The sequence below is a fragment of the Manihot esculenta genome, chromosome 14 (genome assembly GCF_001659605.2).
Source record: "Manihot esculenta cultivar AM560-2 chromosome 14, M.esculenta_v8, whole genome shotgun sequence".
Classification (NCBI taxonomy): domain Eukaryota; kingdom Viridiplantae; phylum Streptophyta; class Magnoliopsida; order Malpighiales; family Euphorbiaceae; genus Manihot; species Manihot esculenta.
In genome coordinates, this window is record NC_035174.2 from 13,348,131 (window position 1) to 13,371,887 (window position 23,757).

Below are 23,757 nucleotides of genomic sequence, written 5' to 3' on the forward strand. Positions count from 1 at the left end.
AATATTTATATTATTAAATTTTTATAATTTAATATATATATATATATATATATTATTTAATTTTTATAATTTTAAATATTCATATTGTTTAATTTTTTATTAAAACTAAAATATTGACTATCAATTTTTGATAGAATCATATCATTTAATTTTTTATTAAAAAGAAAATAAAATAAATTGACTGATAATTTTTTTTACAGAATTATTAAATAATTTAATTTATAAAATATAAAAACATTTTTTAGGATTAATTTTGAGAGTGTTAATTTGATTTCTTGATTTTAATTTTTTTTAAAAAAATTATTAATTTTAATTTAAATATCATTATTCACTCTTACCTAGATTAATAAGGTCTTAGGTTAATACAAATAAAAAGTTATATCATATTTTCTTTTATTATAGGTTATGTAGTTAAAAATAGATTGTGGGATTTATTTGTTTAGCATGTATAAGTGCTTAGGAATAAGACTGAATGCTTTTCAAATTTTTCAAAAGTAATTACTTTTAGGTATGTGTATGAAGTTCATTGTGTAACTTCATCAACCCTAAACCACCAATTTTTATCCTTTTAATTTGGATTTCAACCATTCATGTCAGACCAGAAGGTAAATTGATCCTTCTGAGATCATAAGCAATCCTCAAGGATAGGCTGTGGCATCTGCTATTCAATGCAGAAGCTATGGTAGTTTTTGGATTGAGTTTAGTATGAATGCTTTCATTCGGTAAATTAAATGTTAAATTTAATTGTATTAACAGTTGAATTATAACTCTTAATTATAATAGATTTTATATATATACCATCATGATCAATAGTTAATATGTGACGATTATATTATAACTTTTAATTATGCGTCCTATGCAGATTTTATTATAATCAATGATTAGCATGTAATCATTGTATATATAATAATTTTAGAATAATTTTTCTTTACATCGAGAAATTTTATAATACACAATTGTATTATAGTCTTGATTATGATGGTTCCATATGAATCTTAGTATAATCAACAATTAATATGTGATCACTATACATACGATAATTATGTGTAATAACTTTTCTTTTATATTGAGAAATTTTATGATACAACCCTTATATATACATTGATTGTATTAGATCTATTGATTATGGTGGGCAGCATATAGATCTCATTATGATCAACGGTTAGCATATAATTATTTTATATATAATGGTTGTATGGAATCATTTTTCCTTCATTTCATGCAAGATCTGGCACTATTCCTCAAAATGTGCTTAGTTCTCTTCTCCATGATTGTCTCATTTTGCTTCAGAGTTGGAATTCAGCGACTGGTCTTCCGTTCTTCGCCAAGGAAATGCAGTAACTGGTCACCTTTTAGCCAAGCTTGGTTCTTTAGAATTGGCTGATTACGTTTTGATTGAGGAAGTACATTTCTCTGTAGCAAGTGCTTTTGCAGTTGATTTTGTAACTTCACAAGCTTTTTTACTAATGATATTATCTCGACCTATTGGCCATAAAACAAAACTTTGTATTTAATTATAATTATATTCAAAATTTTTAATTTTAAATGACACGATTTTAATTTTTAAATTTGTTGTAATTATAGTTAATTTCTAAGATAATTTATCACATTGAATAAAAAAGTCTAAAACTTTATATTTAATTATGATTATAGTTAAAATCTATGATAATAATAAATTGAAACTTTTTTAATTTTTTTTGCAATTATCGCTGATCCTTAAAATAATTTTAATTAATTTTAAATTAGTACAAGTATCGTGCTATGTATTGTTTATTTATCTTTTTAAATATCTAGTTAAATTCATCTCTAATTGACCACGTACCCTAAAATATTAAGTGTTTTTAGGGTATGTGGTTAATTAGAGTAAAAATTTTAGTTATATAGATTTACTAAATAAATAATATATGAGTATTGATAATATATAAATGACAGGATCTATTAAAATTACAATAAGTGTATATGAGATTCAGAAGGATTCTATAAAACTCATCGTCTAGTTCAACTGAGCAACAAAAAGTTTGACCTATAAATTATAAAAATCTTAGCAACACTCTTGACCATATCAAAGGTCGGAACAGATAGGTAGACTTCTCTAAGGTTATGTATTAGATGCAAACCCGACCAATCATAAGTGATTAGGGAGATATGTCTCAATATAGATTAGATGAATCAAGCGTGATGTCAACCAATTAAGATAAGATGTCAACCTTCTACGCACTAGTTATCTTCTTAATTTATAGTAGGAGTCATAAAATACGCGTGTAATAAATAGACTGACGTGTCACACACGATAAATAAAGTATGAATAAGCTTGCTCCACATTTATTATCCAAGCTGGCTCCTATTTTAAATTCCCAACAAGTATTTTCTTATGATGCATTATTACAAGTCAAAGGCCAACACTACCAAGCCAAAAGAGGAGTGGAATTTGAGCAATGGCCACTAAAAGCAATAGATAGTGGCGTTTGCTTGAGTGCTTATCACAACTTCTCATTTCTGCAATCAGAATTCTCTTCATGATCTTCACAAAGAACATTCCCATACAAAAGCATTCCCATAATGTTGTGGTATAGAAGAAATATCTACAAGCAATCCTTGCTAGGATGGCCAATGACACCGCGACAAATGTATATCCCCCATAGGCCACAACATCAAGCAAAGGCACATCTCCATCACCTAATGTGTGCAAGGTAGCTTCAAGGATCAGGACTTGGAATAACCAGCACAGCAGTCCATTTGTCAATTGCACACTTAAAGCTTCTGGGCTAAACCTACAATTTGTGCAAAGTTGAAGGCAAATTCAAAAATAGGTATAAATTTATAAAAATCTTAGCATAATTTGACCAGATTTTCAACACTTATAAAATTTTATCCAATTTATATAATTATAAGATATTATTCTAAATTTATCTAATTTTCTTAAATATATATAAAAAAAAAGTAAAAATTATAACTATGATTTTTCATCGGTAAAATTAATTGTACCAAAAATAAAATAAAATTTTAATTGGGTAGAAACTTTCGATCTCTAATCGTTGAGATGGTTACATGTGCTAAAAATAAAATAAAATAATAAGAAGACATACTTGCCATTGATGCCCAAGAAGAAGCCAGCCAAAATGAGATAGGTACCAAATGCCATGAGAGGAATGTAGAGATCAGGAGCATTAATATCATAAATAGGAGGCTTATATGAAAGTTCTCCACCAACTTTCTCTGTGCTTCTCATCCAATGTCCCTGCATACAAAATCTTAAGTTTATTTAAACATTTAAGAAAAAGGATAAATTATATACTTTAATATCTGAATTTTATCATAATTAATGGATTAATTTTTATATTTTTAAACTGGACATTTAAACTTTTGTATAATCAGTCTGTCTGAATTAGAGAGCTTTTCATCTATTTTTACTGTTAAAAGTATAGAAATGTTTTTATTAACCATTTTTTAATGGATAAACTACACTTGAATTGTTGAATTTTAAAATAATTAATGAATCGGTTCCTAAATTTTTAAAATTATATACTTGAATTCCTCTATAATCAGCTTTTTCTCATCTATTATAATTTAAATATTTTCGTCCTTAATTTTTTATTTGAAAGAACACTTAAATTTTTATTAATTTTTGTCCATAATATCTCATTTAACTAATTTTTAACACTTATTTATTCTTCAATTTTCATTCATTAGAATATTTTAATACTTATAATTTCAAAACTTTAAAAAGAAATTAAACTTTTGAAAAAATTTAACCACCTACTAATTTTGAACAATGTTTATAATAAATGAAAAAATTGTAATTTTAAATGAATTAAATAAAGAGGGATTTGAGGATTTAGTTTTAAAAATATAAAAACTGATTTTTCAATTACGATAAAATTTAAAAACAAAAGTATAATCTGCACGATATAAAATTCTTCACCTATATTAAAAAAAATTTAAGAATTTATAAGAGTATTTTAGATATTTTTAACCAGCTAAATAACGAAATTATAAATAAAAAAATCGATTCATTAATTACATTAAGATTAATCTTAATAAAATGTTCAACCCCTTATAATTTGAAAATTCTTTTTGGTCCGAAATGAATTTTGCATACATACCCTGTGTAGAAATGGAAACAAGATTATTTTCAACTTGTTCTTCACGTAGTCATCATTCACTTGAAAATAATACTGAGGATTGGACAGATATCTGCTTATCTGTAATACAAATTTCATATACAAGAAACATGCGAACAATGGGCAGTAACTCATTAGTATCGAATCACCTCTAACACTACGAGATTTGAAGTTTGTATGAATAGGTCATTTATAAGAAAAAGAAAAAAAAAATTATTATTTAATTTTATATTATAAAAAAATTTATTAGCTAATTCATTAATTTTTAAAAGGACATTAAAATATTAAATTTTTAAATATTTTTATGAAATATTCGATGAATAAAATTAATGGAATGACTTCTTAATAGATTTTTTGATACTTTAAAGATATTTTAATAAATTTTTTAAAATTAATAAATTAATTAGTGAATTTTTTTAAATTATAAAAATTAAATAGTAAATTTTTAAATAATAAGAGAGGGAGAGAAGAGAAAGGTGACGGTGTGAATATGAGATGTGAACTTACATTGCCATGCACATAGGCTGAGCTTGAACATAAGAGCTTTTCTCCATAAGCACCCAATTCAGTTCTGATGATATCTGTGCCTGCTCCATATATTGCTTCTCCAAATGAGTTTCCATCTTTTGATGGAGCCTTCATCACCGCTTCTGCTTTGCTTCCCCTAATTCTCCCATTCATCTCATCAAGAATTAACTTCAAAGCTGCAGTGGACTTAAATTTTTTATATTATGAAACATGGAAAAAGTTGAATTACGAATTTTTTTTAATTAAAGAAAAAATTAATATTTATATTTTGAAAATTGTATTAAAATCCCTAAATTGTTGATATATAAATTTATGAACATCCTTTATTTCTTAATATGTAATCAAGTGATGAAAAAAGAGCATTATTAAAAAAAAAAAAAAAAAAAAAGAAAAGAGAAGTAACATAGAAAAGCTCAGAAACCTGCTTGTATTTTCCTTCCTAAAGCATAAACTCTCTCACCCTTCCTTCAGCTCAACAGTTGCAATCACGTCACTCCAAAATTTCAGCCTTGCCTTTGAATTAACAAAAACTATTTTCCCTTTTTTTTAAACAAAAAGAGAAGAATGATGACGTGGCTGCTAGATGTCCGGAACCCAATGATTTTGATAATGATTTGATTTGTCCATACGAAAAGCTGTTGCATATAACCCATTTATAATGTATTCTCGCCTTTTATTTGCAAAATATAATCTATATGTAAAAAAATAAAAATAAAAATATTTTTTTATAAAGAATATTTTTTAACTTTTACATTATTTATTTTTAAATAAAAATAATAAAAATATTAATGAATATTTTATATAATATAAAATTTAAAAAATGAATTTTTATTGAATATATCAAACATAAAAAAATATAAAATTATTTTCTTAAAAATACTTTTGAGATTGAATTCATAAGATCACATTCCAATTAAGGTAAATATAACCTGTATTTTACAATAATCTTCGTTTTAGAAATTTTTTTTTTCAAATTATTTATTATTTTAAAATTTTTAAAAAATCATTAATTATTATTTTTCATATATATCTTTATTAGTTTTTAAATTATTTAATATTAATATATAAAAGAAATGATCATATTTAGATAGATTATTCTTTAAAAATTAAAACTATTAATTAATTTAAGTATATAAATTTTAAACTATAGATATTATGGGATGAAATTAACATGTGTTTGAATGTTATCTGCCCTTTAAATGAGAGCAAGCGTTGAGAAGAGTGGAATGATATCTACAAGGCCCAAAGTCCCATGTTCCCATTTCCCAATATTAGAGATCACAAGTTTTTTCTTTTTTTATTTATTTATTGTTTTTATTTCTTTGAAGGGTCACCCATTAATAATAATAATAATAACTTAATTTTTCTACCTTAATAGTTTTATAAAATTAAATCAAATCAAAATAATATAACAAAAAATTTATATATATTCATTTAATTTAAAATCCACACATTATTTAAAATTAAAAGAAAATTTTATCAAAGAGATTATAAAGCTGCATATTTAATTTTTTATTAATTAAATATATAAATTAATTTGTACCTCTGAATACACATAAGAATTATTTTGCATGCTAAATAGTCTTAAATTTGATTAGATATATATTCAAGAGATGTGGTTGGGAAAATAAATGATTTAATTTAGTTTCATTTATATATGAGAGTGATGGAAATGACTGCGTTTTGAATTTGTACCTATTTACCTCATATTCAATATTATACCCTTTGACATATGTTATTTGCAAATGATATTGTCTTAATAGATGAAATTAGTTGACAAATTGGAGTTGTAGAGAAGGCTCCGTGAGAGCAAAGGTCTTGTGTAGAAATAAGATGAGATATATATTTCTCATAGAAAAAATGGAGGTGGTATTCATTTGGATGGAGTTTTGTGTCTAAATGCTGATAATTTCAAGTATTCAACTTCAATCATGTAAAAGAACAAAATTGTAGAAAATCGTAATCCATTAGTATAATTTATTTTATAAAAAAAAATTCAAATAAATTTTTACAAAATAACATAAACTTTTCAAATGAGTCAAATGACCCAAATCAAATACTAAATTTGGAAGTTATACAAATAGTTCTTAAAAAAATATATGGACAAAAAAAAACGTCATAAAAACTTTTCCAATAATATTGTTAAAAGTAATTTCATAGTAAAAAGAAAAAAGATGGATATTTTCAACCAAGGAGATTGTTTACGTAAAAGTTTCAAATGGGCTAACCTTTGAACAGTGAGAAAAGCTGGCCATGAAGTTCCATTACTTCAACCAAGGAGACCTTTCGTTCTTTTCAATCACTCTTGGCTGGGAAAGAATTGCCAAAATATCGACATTGGCATATTACTCGAGACACAAAAATGAAACATCAAAAAGAATTAAGAGCATGTTGGTTTTTGCTTCCGCGGGGCTTCTGAAGATTAGCATGCTCCATCATAAAATGAAGGGTGAAACAACTCTTTCAGAATATAGTCCATATTTCTAAGCAAGCTTGGCCAACTATATATTTTGCACACTGTAGAATGTATTAATATAATGCAAGAAAACAAGAGATTTGAGGTTCCTATGAGAACATCCAATTTGAGCCGCCCAAAATGACGGTAGCATTTCAGACGATCAATTTAGCAAGAAGCACTTTTATAGAAATAATGACAAAGATAACAAGTTCCAAATATTTCTCTCATTAAATCAAAAGAATAATTAGGATAAACAAGACAGAAGATCTCGTGTCACACTAAAAATGAGCACCTGTGATAGGCTCAATTACAAAATTTAAGCTTACTTCAGTATGAGAGGAAAAGACCTTTACTTTAATCCTTCGCTGAGGCCTGGTGGCATTCCTAAGCTTTGAGCAAGATCACTCATCCTTTCTTTCATGGCCTAAACAACAACAATGCCAAGCATTTTAGTAAAGTAACAAACAAACAGTTCTGATGACTGAAAGATGGAAGATTCTACCTGGACACTTTTTTGGTGTGCATCCTTATATGCCTCATTAACTAAAAGAGAGAGTTTCTGCACATAAAAAGAGACTACTCTTTGTTACAGCATATGTGGGGAAAAAGAGAGAGAGAGAGAGAGAGAGAGAGAGAGAGAGAGAGGGAGAAGACACACACAACAACAACAATGCTGAAGATATAAGATCACATAATGACACCCGAATCCTTTTTGCAAATCATCAGTTCATCCATGAAATTCTCTCACCAAAACAGAACCAACTGGATGGACTACTTGAAATCGTCTTTTGTATACTTTTTCTCATGTTCTATAGCATGCAACCGTAAGATGAGAACACAAGGCCCAGCAGCAAAAAACTAATACTCTTGCCCACAATTATAAATAAAGAAGTCGAGAATGAAGCTTTAAAGCAGTGTTATTAAACATGACTCAGTCTAGCAAGTTTAAACTGTGAACCAGTCACTAAACAGGGCGAGGTTTTCAGTTGAACCGGACAGAATTGACCCACCAAAAACCAAGTGACACTGCCAGTTTTGCATTTTTTTTTTTATGATCTTGTCACTTGGTTTTCAGTTGAACTGGACAGAATTAACCCACCAAAAACCAAGTGACCCTGCCATTTTGCTTTTTTTTTTTTTGTCTCGTCACTTTAACCACATTACTTGTATATGTATGTTTTGCTCAATTCATGTAAATTTCAAACAATATGCAGTTGACATACATATCCAAGAGTAAGACACATAAAAAACCAACAATTTTTTTATCAATTTTTTCCATTACATAACAGAGAAAGATGGGCCAATTAAATTGATGAAATCATTTATGACAAAATCACACATTTGACATAACCCAACCAAAAAATTTATTAAACAAATGGACATGCATAAAATCAGTTGAAACATGTGTACTCACTTCTGGACCTAATTCCATCGCAGCCTCAGTGATCTCTGTACGTACAGGCTGTTGGTTCCCGGATAGTGTTACCTGAGAAGTAACATCAAACTTCAAAACTCAAAATCGAATTGAAACATGCAATTAAACTTTGCAGTACTGATGACCATATAGCATTACTTCTTTCAAAGTACATTTTAGATATATTAAAAACCATGAACATCAACCAGTGAGTATCACAACTGAAGATAGTCTATATTGCACAGTGTCATGCTTTCACTAGGTTTGGTTTTTATAGCATTCTTTTTGCAGATAACAATTCCACATCATTTTCTAACAGCAAATTTTGCATCACGTTCCAGGCAGAAACCTATGGTGAAGATACTTCATTAGAATAAAAATGATCTACTTCCATAATTTCAACTCCATGCCATAATGACTATCAGAAAAGAATCAGCTAAAGAGAATCACAAGCCCAAGGTGTGGATCATCAAACTGGTGGAGCTACATGATAAACTGAACTTGTTATTGGGCTCCCCATCACCAAAATGGCCTAAGCTTTTTTGGTTTGGTTAGCCAATACCTCATGCCTTTTATCATTCTTGCATACAGCTGATGTGGAACTTGTTCTCATGAGCCATATTCTAGCACTACCTCCCAAGTGCAGCTAGGTTTAGGCTGAGGCTCACTGTAATACCCGGCTAGACTCCGGTATCGGAATCCCTACCGTCCGGTGGGATCTCGGATGTCGGAAACCTCTAGAAGGGAAAAATCATGTTTTTATAAAATGTTTTAATGTATTTTATGATTTTAAGTGAAAAGGAAGTTGAATTTTAAATGAAAACAGCCTTGGAGGAAGATGCAGGTTCGGCCGCCGAACATGCGTGTGTTTCGGGTGTGCCTTAGGCCCCCGAAGGCATAAGTGAAGGAAACCGGGTTCGGCCGCCGAACCTGGCATGCATGCGGAGGCACGTTCGGCTCCCGAATGTGGCCTGGCCAGTCACCTATAAAGGGATCCCTTAGCCGAAATGGGTGAGCTTTTCTCCCCATTTTCGGCCAAGGTGAGCTCTCAACCGTCCCTCACCAATTTTTGAGTTCTTCCTTCAGATCTTTCGAGATTTTCATGAGTTTTCACTTTATTTTGAAGATTTTGAGCATTTGAGCAAGTTTTGAAGCTTGGAAGACACAGGAGCTCTTTTCCTTTGGTTTCCAAGTTTAGGTCGTCTTTCTCTCGATCTTCAAGAGGTAAGAGCCGATCTTGAGCTCATTGCATGTTTTAAACAAGTTTTACGTTGATCTATGGGGTAGAAGTGCATGTTTAGGTTTTGGTTGGTTTTATGAGTTATGTTAAGTCTATGAGCTATGTATGATGTTTGTGGTTGCTTGATGTGTTGTAGTTGGAGTTTAAGGTAGTTTGAAGCTCCTAGGAGCTTGTATGCTTGAGTATGCTTGAGTATGCATGTTGTAGATCAGGTTTATACATGTTTGAAAGGGTTGGGAGGCTATTGTGCATGAAGAGTCGAGTTTCTGCTCTTTTGGCAGAAACCAGGTTCGGCAGCCGAAGGACTTTCGGCCGCCGAACCTGCCTGGGAGGCAAGCCTTTCGGCTGCCGAACCCTGCCCCCGAAAGAGGACTTTCGTCTCTGTCTGGGAGTTTCGGCCGCCGAAAGTGCCGCCGAACATGCATGAGTTTCGTCTCTGTCTAGGAGTTTCGGCCGCCGAAGGTGCCGCCGAACCTGCCTGACTTTCGGCTCTGGAGGGACTTTCGGCCGCCGAACCTGCCGCCGAAAGTGCCATGTTCAGCCTTCCCTTGCATGTTTTCCATGGATGTTTTGAAGAGTTTTTAGGGGGTTTTTGGGGAGTATTTTAGAGTCATGTTCATGTATGTTTGGTCCCTCATTTGAGTCCAACTGTGTAGGTTCGGACCCGAGGAACCGAGGACCTCAGCAGTGAGTTAGCTGCTTCAGAGTCAGTAGAGCTTCAGCCAGAGGTGAGTGGAACTAAACTTAATGTTTTAAATTAAGAAATTAAATGAGAGTTCAGCATGACTCATGCATCATGAATGCCATGAGATATATATTAGGGTGTATGTATTAGAATTCACGAATATGTTGCATTGCATAATATGTTGTTGATGTGGATGAATGTTGAATGATCCATTAGCCCTCATATACTATGACATGATGATATGATATGGAAGTCCAGGTGTGGCCTGCACTACGCCCCTGGCACTATGTAAGAGAAAGACCGAGTGTGGCCTGCACTACGCCCCCGGCACAGTTGGTCATGTATGATATGTTATGTATAAGAGGAAGACCAGGTGTGGCCTGCACTACGCCCCTAGCATGATTGGAATATGTAGAGGGCTAAGTGGTGATAAGTTCAGCATGACTCACGCATCATGAATGCCATGAGATATATATTAGGGTGTATGCATTAGAATTCACGAATATGTTGCATTGCATAATATGTTGTTGATGTGGATGAATGTTGAATGATCCATTAGCCCTCATATGCTATGACATGATGATATGATATGGAAGTCCAGGTGTGGCCTGCACTACGCCCCTGGCACTATGTAAGAGAAAGACCGAGTGTGGCCTGCACTACGCCCCCGGCACAGTTGGTCATATATGATATGTTATGTATAAGAGGAAGACCAGGTGTGGCCTGCACTACTCCCCTGGCATGATTGGAATATGTAGAGGGCTAAGTGGTGATAAGTTCATCCTTGATATGATTAGTTGTGATGTGATGCATTCCATGAAAGCATGAACCTTTAATATAAATGTTTTATTATTCTGCTCACTAGGCTTTATAGCTCACCGGGCTTTATAGCTCACCCCTCTCCCTTAACCCCAGGTTTGCAGGTACAGGGTAGACCAGGAGGTCAGCAAGAGTAATGAAGTCTTGGTTATGTAATAGATAGTGTGGACATGAGTAATGTTGAGATGTTATGTTAAGTACAGTATAGAAATGTAATGTAAAGATGTTCATGGATGTTAGAGGTGTGCTTGACCATAGAGTATTGTTATCCCTTTTAATACATGATCTCAGATGTTTTGTGATGTTTATGTAAATCAACTCAACACGTGTTATGTCACCCATTGGGGCATTGATGAGATCCCAAAGAGGGGTCAATGCTTATGACTATGTTTATGTATAGTGCATGCACAGGTTGAGTTTGGTGTATGAGAGAATGAATGAAAGAAAAGTCTTAAATTTTTATGTATGTTGTTGATCATGTATGGGATTAAACAGGTTCACAGGATGTATGTTTGGCTTGCTACGGGTCCCGGCGGCCTTAAGCCGATCTGGATCCTAGCGCCGATAGCGGTCCGTTTTCCGGGTCGTTACAGATTGGTATCAGAGCCCTAGGTTCATATGGTCGGACCTAGAGTGTCGGGCTCATAGATGTTATAGAAGGTCAAGCACAATAGGAAAGATCATGTCTACTAGGATAGGATGTGGAGTCCTGTCTTGAATGATGATGTGAAATGTCATGATTATATGCATGTGCATTAATGATATGCTATGTATGTGATGCGGGTTCATGTGTTGACACATGAACCATTTGATGCTAATGTTTATGTGATGTGTACTGTTTTTCAGAAAACAGGATGAGAGGAACTCGTCGATCTGCGCGATTGATTGGAGTACCACCCCAGGACGAGGGCACTGATGCCCGTCCTCCTGCATTGCCTAGGGCAATGTCAAGCAGGTCTAGCAGAGAAAAAGCAGTAAGAGACCCTAGAAGGTCTTTGGATCTGGGTAGAAGCAGATCAGTGAGGGGAACAGTGCAGGGGGATATGTCAGAGGATGTGGGGGATAAGATGGATGTGGATCAGAGGAGGGATGGCAGTCTCGGAGTAAGTATGTCGGAAGAGGGAATGGGAGAGTCCCAAGGAGGCACTCAGGCCTCGGGATTTGTTCAGCCACCTTACTACCCACCCTTTTCTCATAATCCCGGGTATTCGATGGGAGGTGCATCGGATTACCCCAGTTTTACCCCTTATCACTCTCAGATGCCGTACCCACCTTTCTACCCACCGTACCCACAGTACCCCATGTACCCACCCCCATCTTTCTATCCAGGTACAGCAAACCCTACCCCGGGGGATGCTGCACCTCCTCCACCACCAACAGCACCTACTGCCCCAGAAACCCAAATGCCTAAACCTAGCTCATCTGGGGGGAGCAAGGTCAAGATGACCGATTACATGAAGCTGGGTGCTCCCCAGTTTGAAACCGGTGATGACCCATTTGTGTACCTTGAGAGGGTCAAAACAATTACAGATGAGATAGGAGCTGATGACAGTAGAGCCATTCAGATGACTGGGTTCACATTAAAATGCAAGAAGGCCCGAGAGTGGTTTAAGAATTATGTGAACCCGAGGTTGGACAGCCTATCATTGGACGAGTTTGCAAATGAGTTTGCAGGATGGGCTTTCCCTGACAGTTCCAGGGAGCTGAAAATGATTGAATTTGAGCAGTTGAGGCAGACAGATGAGATGAGTGTGGATGAGTACACAGACAGATTCTTGGAGCTGTTGCCGTTTGCTGGGCAGAATCTGGACACAGATCAGAGGAAGTCAAGGAGGTATATCATGAGGCTCCATTCCATGTATTCCTCCTTGATTCAGTCAGCAGAGAGGGAGAGTTTCCATGCCATAGTGGATATGGCTCGGAGGAAGGAGGCTAGTGCTATCATCGAAGGGAAAGTCAAGCAGTCAGTGGCACAGCCTTCTGGTTCCAAAACCCCAGGAGGGGGTAGGTTAGACCCTTCTTCTCTGAGTTCAGGCAGTAAGAAGTGGGACAGAGGCTCCCGAAAGTCCAAGAAGAATAAGTTCTGGAGCAAGATCAAGTCAGGTCTGGGACTAGGAGGTGGCTCGAGCTCAGGAGCAGATAATGCAGTATGCAGGAAATGTGGGAGACCGCACAAGGGAGTATGTCTGGTTGGGACGACAGCCTGCTTCAGATGTGGGCAGGAGGGACACATGGCTCGGGAGTGTCCTAGAGTAGCTTCAGTGGCACAGTCTCAGCAGACAGCTTCTGGTTGTGTGGCTCAGCCAGTAGCTACAGCCGCGACTCAGGCTAGTGGCAGAGGCCGAGGGAGAGGGGCAGCCTCTTCTTCAGCGGGTTTCAGAGGTGAAGGTCCATCAGCCCCAACACGGATCTTCACCATGACTCAGCAGGAGGTAAACACATCCAACACCGTGGTGTCAGGTAATCTCATCATTGGTTGTTCTGATGTGTATGCATTAATGGACCCTGGTGCATCTCATTCTTTCATTGCTCCGAGGGCCGTCGAGAGGTTGGGATTGATGGTCTCTGGGTTAGAGTGTCCCCTATGGGTCAGTGGACCCAAGTGTGACCCGTCAGTGGCAGAGTCAGTCTGCCAGTATAGTCCAGTTTTTGTGGAGGGAAGATGCCTGTCCGCCGACCTTATGGTTCTAGATTTGACAGATTTTGACGTCATTCTAGGGATGGATTGGCTATCTACCCATGGTGCTACCTTGGACTGCAGAGACAAGGTAGTCAGGTTCAGATGTCAGGATGGGTCAGAGGTTGTCTTCAGAGGAGACAGGGGGAGTACACCTAGAGGTTTGATATCAGCCCTACAGGCTCGTAGGCTTCTCAGGAGAGGTTGTCAGGGTTTTCTAGCTCATGTGAGAGAGCTGGATAGTCATGTCAGGGAGCCCGCCTCAGTGCCCGTGGTCAGAGAGTTCTTAGATGTTTTCCCAGACGAGCTGCCAGGTTTACCACCTGCTAGGGAGATAGAGTTCGAAATTGAATTGATGCCTGGAACCAGACCGATCTCTATTCCTCCCTACAGGATGGCACCAGCAGAATTGAAGGAGTTTAAGGAGCAGTTGCAAGAGTTGGTAGATAGAGGATTCATCCGACCGAGTACCTCACCTTGGGGTGCTCCAGTGCTATTTGTGAAAAAGAAGGATGGATCTCTTAGACTTTGTATCGACTACAGGCAGTTGAACAAGGTCACTACCAAGAATAAGTACCCGTTGCCAAGGATCGACGATCTATTTGACCAGCTAGCCGGAGCAGGTTGTTTCTCCAAAATAGATCTGAGATCGGGGTACCATCAGCTAAGGATAAGGGAAGAGGATGTGCCGAAGACAGCCTTCAGGACCAGATATGGGCATTATGAGTTCCTTGTGATGCCGTTCGAGTTAACCAACGAACCTGCAACATTCATGGATCTCATGAACAGAGTGTTTAGCCAATACCTGGATCATTTTGTTATTGTCTTCATAGATGATATCTTAGTGTACTCCAGGAATACAGAGGAGCATGCCCATCATCTGAGGTTGGTTTTGCAGACCTTGAGGGAACATGGCTTGTATGCCAAGTTCTCCAAGTGTGAGTTCTGGCTAAGGAGCATCTCTTTCTTGGGGCATGTGGTGTCAGAAAATGGAATCGAGGTAGACCCCAAGAAAGTGGAGGCTGTAGCAAACTGGTCTAGACCCACTACAGTGACAGAGATCAAGAGCTTCTTGGGTTTGGCAGGTTACTACAGGAGGTTCGTTCAGGACTTCTCTAAGATTGCAGCTCCCATAACCAGACTGACTAAGAAGAACCAGAGGTTTGTGTGGACCGACCAGTGTGAAGAGAGCTTTGAGGAGCTAAAGAAGAGGTTGACTTCAGCACCAGTGTTGGCTCTGCCATCTAGTAATGAAGACTTCTCAGTCTATTGTGATGCGTCCCGTGTGGGACTGGGTTGTGTGCTAATGCAGAACGAAAGGGTGATTGCTTATGCTTCTAGGCAGCTAAAGAAGCACGAGTTGAATTACCCTACACATGACCTAGAGATGGCAGCGGTGATCTTTGCACTCAAGATGTGGAGGCACTACCTTTATGGGGTTAAATGTGAGATCTTTACCGATCATAAGAGCCTGCAGTACATCTTGAGTCAGAGGGATCTGAATCTGAGGCAGAGGAGATGGGTAGAACTGCTTAGTGACTATGATTGCAAGATCCAGTACCATCCGGGTAAGGCGAATGTTGTGGCAGACGCTTTAAGCCGGAAATCACTTGGCAGTTTATCCCATATTTCAGCAGAGAGGAGGCCAGTAGTGAGGGAGTTCTTCGAGCTCATGAATGAAGGTCTACAGTTGGAGTTGTCTGGTACAGGTGCTTTGGTAGCCCAGATGAGAGTGGCACCCGTGTTTCTGGAGCAAGTGGCTCAGAAACAGCATGAGGACCCAGAGTTAGTAAAGATTGCCAGGACTGTTCAGTCAGGCAAGGGTAGTGAGTTCAGATTCGACAGCAAAGGGATCCTCCGCTATGGGAGCAGATTGTGTGTACCAGATGACATAGGGCTAAAAGGAGACATTATGAGGGAGGCTCATAATGCCAGATACAACGTTCACCCAGGAGCCACCAAAATGTATCAAGATTTGAAGAAAGTTTATTGGTGGCCAGCTATGAAGAGAGAAGTGACACAGTTTGTGTCAGCCTGCGAAGTGTGTCAGAGGGTGAAACTGGAACATCAGAAGCCGGCTGGAATGCTTAACCCGCTACCTATTCTAGAGTGGAAATGGGAGAACATAGCTATGGACTTCGTGGTGGGGTTACCGGCAACGTCCAACAGATTGGACTTCATATGGGTGATCGTGGACAGACTCACCAAATCTGCTCACTTTATCCCTGTCAGGAGTGGCTATTTTGTGGACAAGTTGGCGCAGGTGTACGTTGATGAGATCGTCAGGCTGCATGGGGTTCCTGTTTCAATAGTGTCCGATAGAGGACCCCAGTTCACCTCCAGGTTTTGGCGGAGTCTGCAGGATGCCATGGGTACCAGGTTGGATTTTAGCACTGCTTTCCATCCACAGACGGACGGACAGTCAGAGAGGACCATCCAGACGATAGAGGATATGCTCAGAATGTGTGTGCTGGACTTTGGCGGTTCTTGGAGGCAGCATCTACCTTTGGTGGAGTTTGCCTACAATAACAGCCATCATGCTAGCATCGGGATGGCTCCATATGAAGCTTTGTATGGAAGGAAGTGCAGATCACCTGTTTGCTGGGAAGAGGTTGGAGAAAAGGCCTTGGCAGGGCCTGATCTAGTAGAGATCACCAGCAGAGTGGTGCCCATAATCAGAGAAAGGATCAAAACTGCTGCAAGCAGACAGAAGAGTTATGCAGACATCCGCAGAAGGCAAGTAGAGTTTCAGGAGGGGGATTTGGTATTGCTCAAGGTGTCTCCAATGAAAGGGGTGATTCGGTTTGGGAAGAAAGATAAGCTAGCTCCACGGTACATCGGACCCTTTGAGATCTTACAGAAGATTGGGAATGTATCGTACAAGCTGGACTTGCCTGCTTCCATGGAAAGAATCCATCCGGTTTTCCATGTTTCTATGTTGAGAAAGTTCGTGTCAGATCCAGGCAAGGTTCTTAGTGAGCCTAATGTGGAGATCCAAGAGGATCTCACCTATGTTGAGCAGCCGGTACGGATCCTAAACACCCAGATCAGAAAGCAAAGGAAAAAGGAAATCCCGACGGTGAAAGTCCTTTGGAATCACCACAACATTGAGGAATGTACCTGGGAGACACGGGAGTCCATGCTCCAGCAATATCCCCATCTTTTCTAAGGTGAGTTTTATGTGCTTTGTATGTATGTTATGTGTATGATATGTTGTATGCTTTGCATGTGCTAGTTGAGGAACATTCGGGGACGAATGTTTTTAAGGGGGGAAGAATGTAATACCCGACTAGACTCCGGTATCGGAATCCCTACCGTCCGGTGGGATCTCGGATATCGGAAACCTCTAGAAGGGAAAAACCATGTTTTTATAAAATGTTTTAATGTATTTTATGATTTTAAGTGAAAAGGAAGTTGAATTTTAAATGAAAACAGCCTTGGAGGAAGATGCAGGTTCGGCCGCCGAACATGCGTGTGTTTCGGGTGTGCCTTAGGCCCCCGAAGGCATAAGTGAGGGAAACCAGGTTCGGCCGCCGAACATGGCATGCATGTGGAGGCACGTTCGGCTCCCGAATGTGGCCTGGCCAGCCACCTATAAAGGGGTCCCTTAGCCGAAATGGGCGAGCTTTTCTCCCCATTTTCGGCCAAGGTGAGATCTCCACCGTCCCTCACCAATTTTTGAGTTCTTCCTTCAGATATTTCGAGATTTTCATGAGTTTTCACTTTATTTTGAAGATTTTGAGCATTTGAGCAAGTTTTGAAACTTGGAAGACACAGGAGCTCTTTTCCTTTGGTTTCCAAGTTTAGGTCGTCTTTCTCTCGATCTTCAAGAGGTAAGAGCCGATCTTGAGCTCATTGCATGTTTTAAACAAGTTTTACGTTGATCTATGGGGTAGAAGTGCATGTTTAGGTTTTGGTTGGTTTTATGGGTTATGTTAAGTCTATGAGCTATGTATGATGTTTGTGGTTGCTTGATGTGTTGTAGTTGGGGTTTAAGGTAGTTTGAAGCCCCTAGGAGCTTGTATGCTTGAGTATGCATGTTGTAGATCAGGTTTATGCATGTTTGAAAGGGTTGAGAGGCTATTGTGCATGAAGAGTCGAGTTTCTGCCCTTTTGGCAGAAACCAGGTTCGGCAGCCGAAGGACTTTCGGCCGCCGAACCTGCCTGGGAGGCAAGCCGTTCGGCTGCCGAACCCTGCCCCCGAAAGAGGACTTTCGTCTCTGTCTGGGAGTTTCGGCCGCCGAAAGTGCCGCCGAACATGCATGAGTTTCGTCTCTGTCTGGGAGTTTCGGCCGCCGAAGGTGCCGCCAAACCTGCCTGACTTTCGGCTCTGGAGGGACTTTCGGCCGCCGAACCTGCCGCCGAAAGTGCCCTGTTCAGCCTTCCCTTGCATGTTTTCCATGGATGTTTTGAGGAGTTTTTAGGGGGTTTTTAGGGAGTATTTTAGAGTCATGTTCATGTATGTTTGGTCCCTCATTTGAGTCCACCTGTGTAGGTTCGGACCCGAGGAACCGAGGACCTCAGCAGTGAGTTAGCTGCTTCAGAGCCAGTAGAGCTTCAGCCAGAGGTGAGTGGAACTAAACTTAATGTTTTAAATTAAGAAATTAAATGAGAGTTCAGCATGACTCACGCATCATGAATGCCATGAGATATATATTAGGGTGTATGCATTAGAATTCACGAATATGTTGCATTGCATAATATGTTGTTGATGTGGATGAATGTTGAATGATCCATTAGCCCTCATATGCTATGACATGATGATATGATATGGAAGTCCAGGTGTGGCCTGCACTACGCCCCTGGCACTATGTAAGAGAAAGACCGAGTGTGGCCTGCACTACGCCCCCGGCACAGTTGGTCATGTATGATATGTTATGTATAAGAGGAAGACCAGGTGTGGCCTGCACTACGCCCCTGGCATGATTGGAATATGTAGAGGGCTAAGTGCTGACAAGTTCATCCTTGATATGATTAGTTGTGATGTGATGCATTCCATGAAAGTATGAACCTTTAATATAAATGTTTTATTATTCTGCTCACTGGGCTTTATAGCTCACCCCTCTCCCTTAACCCCAGGTTTGCAGGTACAGGGTAGACCAGGAGGTCAGCAAGAGTAATGAAGTCTTGGTTATGTAATAGATAGTGTGGACATGAGTAATGTTGAGATGTTATGTTAAGTACAGTATAGAAATGTAATGTAAAGATGTTCATGGATGTTAGAGGTGTGCTTGACCATAGAGTATTGTTATCCCTTTTAATACATGATCTCAGATGTTTTATGATGTTTATGTAAACCAACTCAACACGTGTTATGTCACCCATTGGGGCATTGATGAGATCCCAAAGAGGGGTCAATGCTTATGACTATGTTTATGTATAGTGCATGCACAGGTTGAGTTTGGTGTATGAGAGAATGAATGAAAGAAAAGTCTTAAATTTTTATGTATGTTGTTGATCATGTATGGGATTAAACAGGTTCACAGGATGTATGTTTGGCTTGCTACGGGTCCCGGCGGCCTTAAGCCGATCTGGATCCTAGCGCCGGTAGCGGTCCGTTTTCCGGGTCGTTACACTCACAAGCCCAGTTGTCAATCATTATACATGGGTTGGCCCATCTATCTAGGGTTTTGCTCATTTTGGCTCTACCCTAAAGGTCTAGCTCGCTTGGGCCAGCCCATGGATCCAACTGAGTCTAGCTCAATTAGCTTAACTCACAAGCCTGGTTCACTAGGGCTCAACCCACCATACTTTCGGGTCTTAAATCCACAATTGTTAGGATCATTGCTTCAATACATGTAAAGAATCATGTAAATAGGAGTGTTGATCATCAAACTAGTAGAGCAACAGACTGAACTAGGCTTAAAACTTGGCTCCCCATCACCAAAATGCCCTAAGCCTTTCCATTTGGTTTGCCAACGCTTATATAGCCTTCATAATTCTTGTACTTGCCAATGTCGGACTTGTTTCCACATGTCATATTATAACACCCTTCATAGTTCATCCCCTATTAATAATAAGCCAAAAGTCCATATGTTTTGTTGATACCTGGATTTGTACTAGGGAAAAAGAAATTTGCAATCCCCCACCTTGCCACTCGACCATGCTGCCAAGGCTACTGGGTAGAAGTTTTGTATTAAATGTATTGACATGCTATTAGATTTTTATTTAAGTTATTTTCTTTCTAAGAGGTAGAATAAATAATCCATATGTTTATCAAAATAAAATGGGCACTCTCTGGTCAGGTGAACTCAATAATAGACGTTTGTTGGTATTCCAATCTTCCTTCTCCTTTCAAGGCCTATTCACAAGAGATTCTAATACTTCTTGACCGTGAATATCTAAATCCAGTTCAGTTTTAAGTTAACTCAATATAAAGCTAAAAGCATATTCTGACATGAAATTAACTGACTTCAGCCTCTTAAGTCCATATTGTCAATCAACCACAATGGCATTGTATTTCAAACAATAGACATAGTAAATGCATACACACACATATATAAACTAGCAAAACAAACCCATGAATGGATCTATCTATATATGAACATGATCACATATGCTCTCCACCTCTCTCCCACAGGCAGACATGTAGAAAATAGCATACCTTAATCAGCTCTCCTTCACAATAGCCATCAAACTCTGCACTGCAAGACATAAAACAAGATGGACCAAACTAAGAATATTCACACAAGCAGTAAACTAAAAACTCATAAGACTGGGTAAAGCTAGGATTCATACGCAGCAAGTTCCTTTTGCACCTTAACTGCCTCAACTTGGACAACCATCTGTGCCTTCTTCACGGTCTCATATAAATTCTGCATGTTCCCAAGGATTCCTGCCTAAAATCAATTAGTGGGAAATAATGTTAGTCTCCAATGATGTGATAAAGATCATGACCTATCTTTTTCATGTAATAAGTACACAGCCTAAATGAGATCATCAACTGAGAAACATATGACAAGTTCTAGGTAAAACAAACAACTGGAGATGATGAATCAGTTCATTATACAAGGGTGAAGTTGTGCAGCAGTAAATTGAATATGCCAGATTCTGGATGCAGAAGTAATACTTGAGTCATGCTATGAGAGAAAGGGTATAAACTATGTTTCTCTAGCCTGCTCAAGCTAACTGATTTAAAAATTTATGACTAGTTTAAAGTGGCAAGTAACAGAATAGATACTGCAATGCCTTTGATTTCAAGCTCACCCTCTGTAAGCATGGAAGCAATGCTTAATATGATTATGATTATTATTAGTTATATCTAAAACTATTATCTATTTGCAATGACAATAAAATGTTCTTACTATCATGCAACATGCATGAATCACATTCAATAATATGTATATCAATTTATTATATATACTATTGACCTTAAGTTTTACTCACAATCATAGTATATATGAGCCCCAAATAAGTTGGCACTGATTGGTCGGTTTATATTCATATATATTAACAACAAATCAAATTATGGAATCTCCATATAACCTAGGCTGTCCAAAAAGAAGAACCCTACAGAATTGAACTGAGATTTTCTCTCCATAAGAAACAATAAAAAGGTATCAGAACATGCATTTACATAAGAACATATTCTCCAACATAAGAGTGATGCGCAGAATTCCTATACTATTTTTTTTTTAATAAAAAAGGTTCAAATTCTGTATTTAAATTTCACTCCAAGAAACGGGAGAATGGTTCACCTTTGATGGTGCACCATCACTCTCTTCATTTTTGTCCTTTCCTCCAAAAAGGCCATGTACACAGAGAGATCTACTGCTATGTCTGGATTTCCAATTCCCAGAAAAAGATTTATGGTGCTTCCCAGCTGGATTTGTATTTAAGCTCAGGTTACCTGAAAGTAATTAGAAAAATTTCCATTCAACAACATCCAAAATTTAGGATGGAAAGTGGACAGCTTAACATCCTATAAATAAATTCATTTGTAGGAAAAATCAAAACCCACTAAATTATAGATTTACCCATAGGACATAGATGAATCCAATCAATCAGACAAAACAAAAATAATTAATACCACAAGGAAGAATGGAACAATATATATATATATATATACACACACACACATAATCTTATATGCATCATAATTCCTAGAACAACAACAACAAAAAAAAAAAAGTCAGTTGCTGATCAGGTAGGGATTATATTTATCGTAGTAATATGTATATAAAATGGTAATAAAAAAATTGAGTTACCACTCAAAACAATCAAAATTCCATACTTTATTTCTCAAAACAACTACAATATGATAAATGATACACTGATGAGCTCCTTTTCTTTCTTACTCCTTTTTTAAGAAAAACATTACAGAATAAAAGAGGGGACACAAAGTGCGTAAAATATAGGGATAATAACCAAAAACAACCCAAAGTTTCCGACCTTTAACAAATCTACCCGATACCATTTTTTTTTACAAATCTACTCTATATTTTGGCAATTAATTTTCTCTACCATACTATTACCAACGGCCATTAACAGTAGGGTACAGGATTCAAAAATTCGTATTTAAATTTAATATTACATTAGTCATAACCAGCAATTGGCCAGTGCTTATATCCAAATAAGGAAGAGACAATAAACTACTAAGCCAACCGCACCTTCAGTATCTGAAGAAATTTTTACAGGAAAGGATGATGAGGCATGATTTACTAAAGGAAAATTGATGCACTAAAGGTGCTTATAAACTCTCCCAACAATTCTATATTCAGATCATTTCTTTCCCCTTGTCATTCATATTTTGTTGATCTACTATATATGATATTCTCATAGCCTGACTTCTTTGATAACCCTTCGTCCCCATCTAATAAAAACCTAAAATTGAGCTACTTCCACCCAAGATAATCATCGGTGAAGCCTGCTAAATGAGAATTTCAAATTCTTTTTCAGGTCCTAGATTTTTATCATTCCTTCTATCCAATGAAAAACAGTTATATTTCCCCACTAGCAAGTCAACTATAAAATAAATAAAAATAAAAAGAACCAGCCTCTCCAGATGATTCTAAATCAAGCATCGCATTCTAATTTAATACAAATTAATAAATCTAAGTAATAAGGGTAACATATGGAGTCAGTACTAAAATTCTATCATATTTGTACATAAACAAATGTTGTCGAACGAAAGATAAACTCATGACCAAGCCTTAATTAACTTCGATAAAGCAATAGTCGGCAATGGAAGATTAAAATTTCACTTTCTGATCTTCTGTTCAAATGCTTCATTTTCTCAGCAACCAAACACAAGACAATTAGAGAGATTACCTGGAGGAAACGATGTAAGGCTAGGGTTTTTCCGGTCACTAAGTCCGTTTATGTTCGAGACTCGGACTGCTACTGCACTAGTCGATGCCATTTTCTGATATTTTGCGAGAAAATAGAGTCGAGAATGGATAAACAATAAAGTGCGGTTTCTCCGAGTTTGCATTTCTTATTTTCCCTTTTATAACAAAATTATGTTAAAGGACGATTTATGATTTAGTCCTCAAAATGTTATCTTTATTTATATATTAGTCCTCCCCCTTTAAAAACTCATTAAAATGTTCATAATTTGTGATAAATAAAGAAAAAATAGAAGTATTTATGTTAAAATACTAGTTAAATTTGGATAAAATCTAACTCATCTCATATTCTGTAAATATTCTATTTTAATAGTAAATTTTATTGGTGCATGATATTTTTATAAAAAATATTAATAACATATTAAATTTGATTTAAATTTAATTTATTTCAAAAGTTAATCCGAAAAAAATAAAATATTTACATGGACACATTATTATTTTTTATAATTTTTAATTATGTATTTTATA

The 23,757-nt window shown here is 37.0% G+C and overlaps 2 protein-coding genes across 2 annotated transcripts; both read right to left on the reverse strand.

Moving 5' to 3' along the window:
- Positions 1 to 2,074: 2,074 nt before the first annotated feature.
- Positions 2,075 to 4,842, reverse strand: LOC122721676 (protein YIF1B-like). The gene is made up of 4 exons (XM_043950025.1): positions 4,629 to 4,842; positions 4,104 to 4,202; positions 3,087 to 3,238; positions 2,075 to 2,771 (listed from the first exon to the last, which is right to left on the reverse strand). The coding sequence occupies exons 1-4, from the start codon at positions 4,800 to 4,802 to the stop codon at positions 2,390 to 2,392; spliced, it is 807 nt and encodes a 268-aa protein (XP_043805960.1). The 5' UTR covers positions 4,803 to 4,842; the 3' UTR covers positions 2,075 to 2,389.
- A 2,429-nt stretch (positions 4,843 to 7,271) lies between these two features.
- On the reverse strand, positions 7,272 to 23,370 carry LOC110631193 (nucleoid-associated protein At2g24020, chloroplastic). The gene is made up of 7 exons (XM_021778934.2): positions 23,213 to 23,370; positions 21,640 to 21,791; positions 20,681 to 20,781; positions 20,547 to 20,586; positions 8,522 to 8,593; positions 7,610 to 7,666; positions 7,272 to 7,531 (listed from the first exon to the last, which is right to left on the reverse strand). The coding sequence occupies exons 1-7, from the start codon at positions 23,301 to 23,303 to the stop codon at positions 7,457 to 7,459; spliced, it is 588 nt and encodes a 195-aa protein (XP_021634626.1). The 5' UTR covers positions 23,304 to 23,370; the 3' UTR covers positions 7,272 to 7,456.
- Positions 23,371 to 23,757: the final 387 nt, after the last annotated feature.